At 33.0% G+C, this 12106-nt stretch overlaps 1 protein-coding gene across 1 annotated transcript; it reads right to left on the bottom strand.

Annotated features, from left to right (window-relative positions):
- Positions 1–609: 609 nt before the first annotated feature.
- Positions 610–11176, bottom strand: LOC128671410 (uncharacterized). The gene is made up of 10 exons (XM_053747858.2): positions 10934–11176; positions 8740–9004; positions 8241–8339; positions 6311–6507; positions 5526–5618; positions 4108–4353; positions 3432–3693; positions 3099–3197; positions 1829–2025; positions 610–1259 (listed from the first exon to the last, which is right to left on the bottom strand). The coding sequence occupies exons 1-10, from the start codon at positions 11138–11140 to the stop codon at positions 1164–1166; spliced, it is 1761 nt and encodes a 586-aa protein (XP_053603833.1). The 5' UTR covers positions 11141–11176; the 3' UTR covers positions 610–1163.
- Positions 11177–12106: the final 930 nt, after the last annotated feature.

Below are 12106 nucleotides of genomic sequence, written 5' to 3'. Positions count from 1 at the left end.
CTAATAAACTACTCTAAAATAAATGTTTTGATATCCTTTTTGGTACACCAGAATGACAAAACGGATTTTAAAATTTGAATTCCTTTTCACTTACCCGCTATTGATATATAACTAGTTCTGTCTTAATAAATTAAATTTAGAACACAAAAATTTCTCAATAAAAACACTGACAAGAAAAAAATCTGTAAGTATTTTTTTTTCTGAACAATAAGATGATAGTTTTAATACAAATTATCAGTTATATTCACTTAATTTCTTTATTGTAAATGATTTTACCTCCACGAATAATATTAGCTTATCAATATTACATCAGTCCTTAATAATATTAGTCAATCTCATTAGTAATTAATGATTTTTATCTAACACTTTTATCTTTCTATTCATCTATATCTTTATCACAAAGGAAGTACTTACAAGATTAGAATCATATAATCTAGTTAATTCATATTCTCTTATCTATCGCCATGGACCATTATATGAATGAATACATATAATATGTTTCAACTAAATGATTTCGTTATTACAACGCAGATAAATTAGATACCAAGTGGTAATCAGTACGACACAATATTTGAATGAATTACAAGAGTACATTCATATATATATATATATATAATAAAACTGTAGGGGGTCTATGTCTGTGCATAGGAGATATAAAGGAAAACAATTATGGTGATTCATTTTTTAGAATTTTTGTGCCTCTCTGTCTGTATGTTTATTTGCGCATTATGCAAAATCTATTGGATGGAATTCGATGTGGTTTTATATGATATTTTTTATAGCAGATGGTCTAACTTAAATCTATATCAGATTTGAAATATTTATAATTTTAATATAAAATACTACGTAACTTGTTACTACCAGAGATTATGTTGACAATAATAAGTCATGAGCGGTTAGGGCCATTTTATCAGTAAAAAAAAGGAAAAAAATTAAACATAATACGCTTTACGTAAGTCGTTTGATTATGAATCTGTTGTACTTACACATAAAAAATATGCTTTCTATATTTTTATCGAATGTATTTAAAAGAGTCATAACAATATACTTTATAAAAGATTTTTATGTGTGTCTATTATATTCGTCAACAAAACACGCTATTTCATAAACCAAACAATTTTTGACAGTCATTATATAACATTTCTTATCAAAATGGCAACACATCAAGTACTTAATATCCAGGAGAGATATTGCGTTATTCTGACGTACCCACTGGGGAAAACAGACCCGCAACCGGCTCCAAAAGATGATAATCCAATCTGAAATTAAATTAAACAATAATTGAAATATATTTATACTAGCGGCCTAGCTCGGCTTCATTTGGGTATAACTATAATGAATTGTACACTAAGACCTCCTCAGAATTCACACTATCTAATAAAAAACCCGAATCAAAATCCGTTGTTTAGTTTTAAAGATCTAAACGTACATAGGGACCGACAAATAGCGGGAAGTAACTTTATATTATACTATGTAGTGATTTTTGATAAGCTATCTTATATTTAAATAGTTTTTGCCCCCGGCTTTGCCACTATATATTTCTCATCTGCCCTATGTCCTTCTCCAAATATCAAATTATATATGCAACATTTCACTACAATTGAATGTATAAATGAAGCAACAACCGAAAAAAGATTAAAAAGGTAACAAACGAATAAATTTCTTTCGAATTTATTATATTGAGAAGGATTGCTATTTAATTTCATTTTATCTAGTCTTTAACTTTAATTACTTATTAACAACCTCCAAGATAACAAAAAATAATGATTTGAAGTTAATTTAGTATCGAAGAGACGATCATAAAAAAATAATACAAGAACAAACTTACTAGTATTCTCCTGTTATTACTCTCAACCGTCAAAGGTCCGCCAGAGTCACCGACGCATATCCCCACTCCTCCAGTACCACTGGTACAAATGCTTTCGTCTCTGGAACCCGTGGTCCCGTACAAAGCACCACATTGAGCTGGCGTTATCACTTGAGCTTCGACTGCTTTCAACACTTGATTCCAATGCAACGATGGAGCTACGGGTAAATGAAATAAATGAGGAAAAAATATTGCCTTGCTTGCTCATCTGCCTAACATTGTCACTTTTTATAATAGGTTAGTTAGTTTTTATAACAGTTTTATTTGTGTAGGTATGTTATATATTTTTACAAACTTTTATTTAGTTTTTTTGCAATTTGGATTACTTCCAGTTGTCCTATCGATTTGAAATTTCCCACGTCGCTTCAGTTTCCATTATAATGCATTATTATGATATGCACTCCACAACAGTTTACAACACAGATGTATGGGTTTTTTTACCAGGCGATAAATACCATAAGATCTCTCTGATGACAATAAAAGTTTTGCCACAAACTTTTGACAATGACATGTTTGTAACAAATGTGTGACAAATGACATTTTTGTAAAAAAAAATGTTGTCTAGTAAGTACCTATGGTACCATAGCATAGGGCTTACAGCTCACAGCATGTGTTGGGCAACTATAACTGCAGTGTTTAGTTTTTATAATGAATAAATGGTCAAAATAAATGTATGTATGTACCTATGTAAAGAGACAGAGAGATTTATTAATCTAGGCGAGAATCGGCAACATACACACTTTTGCGATACAAAAGTAATCCATTATTTAGTATGTAATTTTTACCTGGAAACTAATATTTCGGATCTGGCTTGGGAAACGTATTATTGGGTTACGTATATATTACCCAGAAATACCGATGTTTTTCTTGTATTAATAACTTAATTATTATGAAGATTAAGAAAAAAATAAGAAAAGCACCCAATCCTGCTTGACGTCAACCCTCCTTGGGAATGCTGTTATTACGAGATCGGGATTATATAGAGGGGTTTATTCTAGGAGGTTCTCCATGACAGTAATCTATGCTATTATATGAAGAGGTAAGCATTTGTGAGTTTGTATGTTTGAGGCGGGTAATCTCCGAAACTACTGGTACCGATCCCGATTTCAAAATTCTTTCACCATAGAAAGGTACATTATCCAAGATTGCTAAAGGCTATATTTTATCTTAAAATTCCCACGGGAGCGAAGCCCCGGGCAACATGTAGTAAACATAAAAATAAATTATTTACCTTCGGGTGTGACACCATAGCCGGAAATCACCGCCATCATTCCAGCAAAATCACAAGATGCCTCATCTGTATTAGGGAGAGATATCGGCTGGATCGTATCTGAAAACATTTTATTTACAATTTATTTATTTGCACCCATATATGCAATTTATATAAAGATTTTTTTTCTCAACAACGACGTACTTATTTGATCCAATTTATATACAAATATACAATTTAAATCCAAATTATAAATAAATGAGTTATAAGAAATCCACATGACCTTCTCCTAAAGATTTCAATTCTACAGAACAATTACGTCAAGTAATTCGGTGGTCAAGTATACCTACTTACTAGTGAATGAAACGGCTGGTATATGAAGCATGGCGATGTCATGAATGTGCGTGGTGTCTTCAGGGACATACTCGGGGTGTGGGATGAAGTCTGTGACATTGACTCTGAGACCGCCGTAGAAAACGAAGTTGCTCCCTAGAGCTACAACGTATGATGCGTTATCAAATTGGCAGTGCGCTGCTGTCAATACCCTCGTCGATGAAATGAGGATTCCCCCACAGCATGACACTGAGCTGGGAGATAATTCTATCACCACACCTGCCTGAAAAATGTCAAAAGTCCCAAATAATATGTCTAAAACTAAATCAAAATATGAAGTAAGCAAGCGATATAACAATGTTCACTACATATGGTTTTATAAAACTTATGACTGACTTTGATCACTAACGTCATTATTTCGGAAAAAAATATGAAATCAAACGTTTGTATAGAAAACTTATAATTACATAATGACATAAAAATATTATTTGTTCTTTTTTTTTCAGAACATTTTATCACGCTATATTCTCAGCAAACAGTAATAAACAAAAACAAAACAGCTTATATAAAGTGCGTAGCTGTATAATATTTGGGCGCTACACCCCACTGTGCATTCACGTCATGCGTTCTTTCTTTTCTGTCTGGCTTCGCATTGCAACCTTGGCATTCAAAACTGACAGTATTATAGGTAACTTACCTGATGTGGGATTTTTGAAATGTCAGTTAATGACCCTCCTCCTATTCTGTGTATACTTAATTCATCTCCCATTTTGGTGATTACTCCATGTTCAAACTGTTTTAACTTCTTCGCAAATGGAATACCAATTTCATTGTGATAATCACGAAATCCTATATTAGCACTGTATACTGTTGATAGTACTAAGAAAAATGCGAGTATTGCCTTCATTTTAATTAGGTATACCGCTAATGATTGACTGCAAAACGATTACTGAAGATTTGATATCAGTATAAAATCTTAAATACCATGGTATACAGGAAGTGAGATAAGATATAGTGCTTATTTTACGACGTATAGGTGAAAATCATTATAATCTAAGCTCATGAGTCCGAAATTCTGTTATTGCATGCGCATTTTTGTTATTTATCTGTCACTATGTGGTATCGGCGCAAGCGCAACGATTATACCTATACAATTTTTAGTATTTTACTACAGCAGATAAGATAGACAAAGGTGTAAATTGTATGTACGTGTGAAAGGTGTGTTATTCCGATTGGGATTATAAATTTAATTTTAAAAACTTTTGTAAATATGCATTTCTTACCCTTTTTTAAAAGCCCTTACCCTTTGTTATTTTTAATTTGTTGTGGTTTAATAGATATACAATAACGAAATTCTTTCATTTTTATGTCGACGAGTTGATGGATACGTTCGCATTCAAATATTATATATTATTGTACTTAAACTTATTTCAAACAATTGTGTAATTATTGGAATCATTATTCATTTAAATATGTATAACTTTTATAAAATCCACGTACATATTATCTATACATTAAATATTTTATTTCTTATGTCTGTTTTACCTGGTCAGTTGTCATCAGCAATTGTTATAATACTGTTCTATTTAAATATATTAATGTAATAAATAGCTTAGACCAATAAGACATCAAAATAAAAAAAATATTGATAGATTGTTCAGCCAGTGGATACCACGTATAAGCTGAAAATATTTCACATTTTACCCACGTTTTATATAAGGCAATTATGATAACGGTGTTATAAAATGTTATCCAAGATTATTCTAGAAGACGCTGCTAGTAGGCGCGTAGGCACACTATTTTGAAATACACTGCTTCGCACCATAAAAAAAAGAACTAAATAACGTTTCGTACTCACGCCAACTTAGGAATATTTTCTGTTATGCTTTTCCAGGTAAATTCCGAATCGATTTTGATAAAATATTATCAATTGTACTCAAGTTCATTAAATAATTCTTTTTATTTTAGTTTTATTCTCAAGACACCGGAAATAAAAGGTGAAAATTTAAATGACAAACGAACTCGATACATTTTGCCGTATGCGGAGCTGTGGGGTATTAGTAATAATAAAACAAAATCATAGATCATTGAATCTTGATCACTTATTTAGCGTTAATTACTCAATATCCAGGAGTAGTACTGATTAACTCTCACAAAGCCAGTGGGGGACTCCGATCCGCAGCCTCCACCAAACGACACTATTCCAACCTGAAACATAAAAAAACACATTAATAATTAGTTGTATGTTGGTTTTGCTATGCACATATAAAATTTCCGTATATCAAATATCCATCGAATTAAGTCTAAATAAAATCATACCTTGAATGTTTTGACTATTGATTTTAATTATTGAAGTTAATATACAGTCAACAAAAAATTTAATTGAGATTATCAAGCCTTAGTCAAATGCACAAAGGGCCGTTGATAAAAATAATTATCAGATTTGATTAAACTGACCTATGACTTGTTTGAATATGCTATGTCTACTTGTTACGTTTTTAATCAAGAAGACTTGATTGTTAGGATCACAAAGCTTTATGTGCTCATATATAAACAAGTTACGAGATAGCATTTTTTGATGTATGTTAATAATCTTTTTTTCAGATTTTTTTAATATCCATCGAATTAAGTCTAGTCTTACATTAATTTGAGTAACTAGAATAATATCTACCTTACAGAATCGTAGCAAATTTCATGTGACACACTGACATCAATATTTTTTGGGCAGTCATAGACTATATCACTAGTAATTGCATTGCTTGAGTTGCTTTTATAGGAATATATTTTAATTTATTCATCTAAACGTGCGCCTAGACGGTGCGGCTAACGGAACTGCGACTCGATTGTGTGCGCTTTCAAATGGTGTACCACTGGAATACCACAATTTTAGAATAACTTACCAGGATTCTCCTGTTGTTACTGACAACAGTCAAAGGCCCACCAGAATCACTGGAGCAAGCGCCTACGTTACCAGCTCCACCTGTGCAGAGGGTCTCATCCCGAGAGCCAATTGTCCCGTAACTTTGTCCGCACTCCGCGGGCGTTATGACTTGCACATCCACTGCGCTCAGTACTTGATTCATTGTCAAAGTTGGCACTAAAAATAGTAAATATATTTAATTATCCTACTCGTATTATTATAAAGTGGTAAGCGTTTGTGAGTTTGTATGTTTGAGAAACTACCAAACCGATTTCAAAAATTCTTTCACCATTAGAAAGGTACATTATCCAAGATTACTATTGGCTATATTTTATCTTAAAAATTCAGCAAAGCCCCAGGGAACATCTAATCTAATATACGGATAATACCGTTCTAATCTGAAAAGTGGGAAGGGGGAAATGGGAAAGTGAACCCTGAATACACAGAAATGACACAGATGAGAGAGATATTTAATTATGTATATAATTTAAACCTCAATATTGTAAATGTACCTATATTTTTATCAGTGCAATAAAGGATTATTGTATTGTTTTGTACATTATATAAATAAGGAATGTTATTACGTACGTAGCCATAAGGCTGAATGCTCACAGTGACAAATTCATAGTTTTATGTCTTTTTTTCTGTATTTACTAATTTTACGAGAAGAAACCATCATGCCAGCAAAATGTAAAAATATACTAGATAAATAACACTGGCCAACCACAATTTAACTGGAAGTAAATTTCACTCACTCACTCACGTATCACGATATCTCGAAAACTACTGAGCTTATGAAGATGAAGTTTGGCAGGAAGGTAGATTGTGACTGGGAGACGACCGCTAAGAAAGGACCGCTATTTCGAAATTCCATTCGTAAGGGGATGAAATAGGGGTTGCCAGTTTGTATGAAACTTCGTCATTTTTGAAGTGAGATACATGAATTTTTTAATTTAAATTTATAGTTGGTAAAAAATAATAATGCATTAATTCGATTTTGAAAATTACGTCCTGATAGGGGTGAAATAGGGGTTGCAATTTTGTATGAAACATCGTCATTTTTGAAGTGAGATCTATTAAATTATCAATTTAAATTTGTACTTGGTAAAAATAATAATGCATTAATTCGATTTTGAAAATTATATCCTTATAGGTTTGAATTAGAAATAAGGGTTGCAAGGTTGTATGAAGCATCGTCATTTTGAAGTGAGTAACATTAAATTTTTGACTGAAATCTGTAGTTAGTATACTATATATAGTAATATATAGTTAGTAAAATATAATAACGCAATAACTAGATTTTGAAAATTGCTTCTCTAGGGGAATGATGTTGGGGTGGAAATTTATGCGAAACTTTACTATTTTGGAAGAGAGATCTCACTTTACTATTTTCGAGAACGCGTGCTGAACATGTTATGGACCCACCATAACATGTTCAGCACGCGTTATAGGAAGCGGAGTGTGACATGTAGCGGGAAATGGAATGGGCACGTTACGGGAAACGACATGGGATAATTTGCAGGAAACGGGACAGGACAAGTTTCGGAACAATACACGTAGCGAAAATCGTAGCGGGTAACGGGGACTTGAACTAAAGATGATGACAAAAAATGCGAATTTGAATCATAATCATAAATAAATTTTACCAGTCTTTGAATACGCGATAAAAGAATATCTGAAATTTGACTTCGATTCCTTTTAAGAACTGAAATTCACGCGTGCGAATCCGCGGGCAAAAGCTAGTAGGAAATATATATTTCAGTCGTATAAGCATCTTCTGTATAGGTATCGTTACGTTTTGTCTGTACAGTTAAATTTAACTTATAATTTTGACTCTTTACCAAAAATTGTTCGGCCACGCAAACGAAGTCGCGGGCATCAGCTAGTAGGTAATATTTAAATTAATTTACCTTTTGGTGTGATACCGAAGCCAGATATTAGCGCCGGTTGCCCAGCAAAATTGTTTGCAAGCTCTTCCTGGTTGGGCAGAGATACGGGCTGAATTACAGCTGAAAATGAAATATTAACTTCTTATTTGGGTACTTAATTAGTGTTCGAAGAAAATAACAAAGTTAAATACCGTTTCATCCACGAACACGTCTATCTAAGCAAACATGGGATTAAAATGTTCGCAAAATTTTAAAGTAACACTTCAAAACTTTTTCTAGTTTTTAAATAATATCGTTGCTCCTTTAAAATTTGTCATAATTTCACCGCGAGTTGGTAAAGTATCTGATAGCCTATAGGTATGTAACATATTGAGTAACATAGTGATAAAAATTGTGTTTCATAAGTGTTACATATAGTAAGTATAGTGCTAGCTGGCCTATTATATCAGACAGATTTATCTATCTAATAGTTTTATCTGTCTGATCTGATCGGTCCTAAGTGAATTGAATAAATACTTACTGGAAAATTGAACACTCTCTATGTGAATCATAGCAATATCGTGGATCAAACTCCAGGCACCATGAATATAACCAGGGTGGGGTATGAAGACAGTGGCAGGTGCCCTGACTCCCCCGTGAAATGCAAAGTTGGATCCTAAACCTATAGTGTAGATAGCCTGTCTGAGTTGACAATGAGCAGCAGTCAGCACCCTGGTGGAAGAGATGAGCGCTCCTCCGCATAGGGAGAGGTGGTTGAGTTCAGGAGTTTCGATCACTACTGCTGCCTGAAAGGTTGAAATTTGAAGGTGAGACTAGTTGCTGCAGGGACTTCGTTTCAGTTGAAATTTCGACAAAATTTCCTTTCAATATTACCTAATAGTGTAAGAAAGAATATATAGATTACATCTCGAATAGTAAATATTTTAAATACTATAAAAAAAAAGTTGACATATTAGTTCACAATATACACGTTAGTATATACCTATTATTAATTTATTTATTCATTTTGAAAGTTAAAATATGAAAATGAACCCCGGACAGAATTTACTGTAATTTTGTTGACCACGGGGCTTATTTTCATATTTTAAATTATTCTATAATTTCAATTAGCAACTTTTATGATATCCAATATCGAAGTCGATCTTGATGGTTAACTACAAATGTATTTGTTATAAAATATTATAGTATCGCTGAGTAGTATACCATAACACAAGTCATGAATTTACTTTGGGGCTAGCTCAATCTGTGCGATTTCCCTAATATATTTATTTATCTGCCTGTACTTGATTGTGACTCTCATGGCTATGTTTTGGTGGGTTGCCGGGTCGAGGCCTAGCACCTGGACATAAGGCACCCAACTTCAGACTGGCGTGGAGCCAACAATTAACAGACTAGGCTGCAAATCATGGTCAGTTTATTAATAGGTAACATGCTCTTGATGACATGCTTGCATTAAACTGATGATTGATGTTACTTTCTCATGAATAGTATATTTTACCATACTAAAGACGACGATGTTTTAACACAGAATATCTCTTCAGCCACGTGTTCATGATTGCTTTCTAGGCTATGACGCCAGAAGCAGCTGTTAAGGATTATATCTCGTCGCCTCTTATGACATGGGAGGATATGGTGTGGTCTTGAGATGGTAATTATGCCAGAATAGGCTGTTTTCAGCCCTGTACCAATAAATAATTGAACACTATGCCTTGGTTCTATTCCATTTATTAATACTGTGTTGTTCAATGTTCAATAAGATCTTAATAAAATTTTTCTTGATGTCTAAATTTATAGAAAGAACAGTCATCATATGAGCTGATCGATACATTCTTATTATTACTACGAGTATGAGCTTATAAAACTAGGTCAATGTAAAATTGCTCATTGGACTATAAAGCTAGATCGTAATGTTATCGGGGTTATAATAATAATAGTTATAATAACATGTTAACAAAATGGTAAACACGGTATTAGGAATGATACGATTCAAAGCGTAAACGCCGATATTTAAAAAATATATGTAGGCTATTCAACCCGACGATGTACCGGCAAACTATGAAGCATTAACGTTGAGCTTGTTTCATAAATGACCGAACTAACGTACATTTTAAACCATAGAGATTGTAGCGTTGCAAAATGTGAACGGAATATTCGGCAAACAAATAGGATCAGGTAACAAAGGATTTCGGAAAATCCTTCCTAAAAGGGGATGTGGCAAAATAATTACGCCGGCGATGCCTCGAGCGTTACAATTGAATTTCGGGCATTTGCTTTATTTTTTCAATATTAATTTTGCGTCAGGCACTAACTTAATATTGTTTCGTGCTTATTTGTTTGTGTTGGAAGTTGTTTTCATAATTCAAATTAACACAAGAGTTTTTTTTAATAAATGAGTAAAGATGTGAAGAAAGACTATATCATGGGCCCAATACTCATACAATCGTAGTTCACTACATCAATTGATCGATGCGTTTGCTCAAATTATTCGACGGTAAATGTAGAAACAGTATTATCAGAATAATAAAACTCCATACAAATTTGTAAGTTTGTCTGTCGTTCTTAGCACACAATGGTTAGCGATCTCGCTCATATTCCTTATTTGCAGGGTCACGCACTCGATCAAATAAATATCTCATCCTTTCTTCGTTCTTGGTATGATTTCCAGTTATGTAGTGTGCAAGTGTATATAAAGAGTTTTAAATATAGCTACCTACCTGATATGGTGTCTCCGCAATATCAATAAATGATCCTCCAGCAATTCGTCCACCACTTAACCCATATTTAGCAATAATTTCAGTTTCCAATTTCATTAGCTTTTTAGCTAATGGGATCCCAATTTCTTTGTGATAATCACGGAATCCAATTTTTGCTCCATATACTGTTGATAGGAGCAAAAATAAAAGACACGCTATGGGCTTCATTTTGATATATGGTTTCAATTGAAAACAAACGCTGATAATGGGAAACAAATAAAAGTGTTATACTTATATACTCTTTGATAACATATCTAATAAATGAATTTAATTGATTTCTAAGATTAATTCGCGAAAAAGATGTAATCTGTATGTCTAAAAGAATGTTAAAGGCTATGTGTAAATACTCTTATAGCCTGTCTCTTTACAAGAACACATACATTAAAATAAAAAATGCAAAATAAAAAATATACGCATAGATGTGAGATGACTATTTAAGTTACAATACTATAATTATAAGGTTTTATAATATATTCAACTTTATTATAATAAATAAAAAATAATGCAGTAGGTATAGAATAGTTTAGGGCTGGTGACACGCATGTGACAAGCGTCCATAATCTGAGGTGACTTCCCATCTGTTGGGCCGCATATCTGTTTGCTAGCTCAATAGTAGCTAACAAGTAATATTACCTATACTCTTTACCTAGTCACAATTAGTTACAAAGTTGAAGTAGTCAGAACAAAATATAGTCTTCGTAGTAGGACAATAAACTGGCAGCATGGGACCCAGGTGGTGGCTGTTAAACCGCAGCTTTATGTTACCGCCATTACAATTATTACTGCACACTTCCGAATTAGTAATTCCAACTAATGTTGCTAGCTAGCTCTGTGACACTGTATTAACAAATTAACACTTAGTTACTTGTACTAAAAGAAGTACATATTTAAGTATACAAATGTTTTCTTTAACGCCTAAGTAAATTAAGTGTATTTTGTTTGTTTCGCAAATACTGTTATCCAGTTGTTGGATTAAAGGCTACTACACAACTCGACGCATTGAGCGTGTGAACCTACGCAAATAAATTCAAATATTACAAGTCATGGCATGCTGCAGAAGCAACACGTCATATTGCAGACGCATTTGTTGTGTGGCAGCCTTAAAGAGGAAGGAATCAAAGTTTTAAAACACCA

The sequence above is a fragment of the Plodia interpunctella genome, chromosome 7 (genome assembly GCF_027563975.2).
Source record: "Plodia interpunctella isolate USDA-ARS_2022_Savannah chromosome 7, ilPloInte3.2, whole genome shotgun sequence".
Classification (NCBI taxonomy): domain Eukaryota; kingdom Metazoa; phylum Arthropoda; class Insecta; order Lepidoptera; family Pyralidae; genus Plodia; species Plodia interpunctella.
Note: the sequence above shows the minus strand (reverse complement) of the source record. Positions and strands in the feature narration are given on the sequence as shown.

Excerpts from the sequence above, each read along its gene's own strand:
- LOC128671410 (XM_053747858.2), bottom strand. The coding sequence starts at position 11,140 with ATGAAGCCCATAGCGTGTCTTTTATTTTTGCTCCTATCAACAGTATAT. Across the intron at positions 4,354-5,525 it reads ACTCCTGGATATTGAGTAAT|TTTTGCAGTCAATCATTAGC; the intron begins TAACGCTAAATA and ends CTTCAGTAATCG. Across the intron at positions 3,198-3,431 it reads ACCAGCCGTTTCATTCACTA|ATACGATCCAGCCGATATCT; the intron begins GTAAGTAGGTAT and ends AAATGTTTTCAG.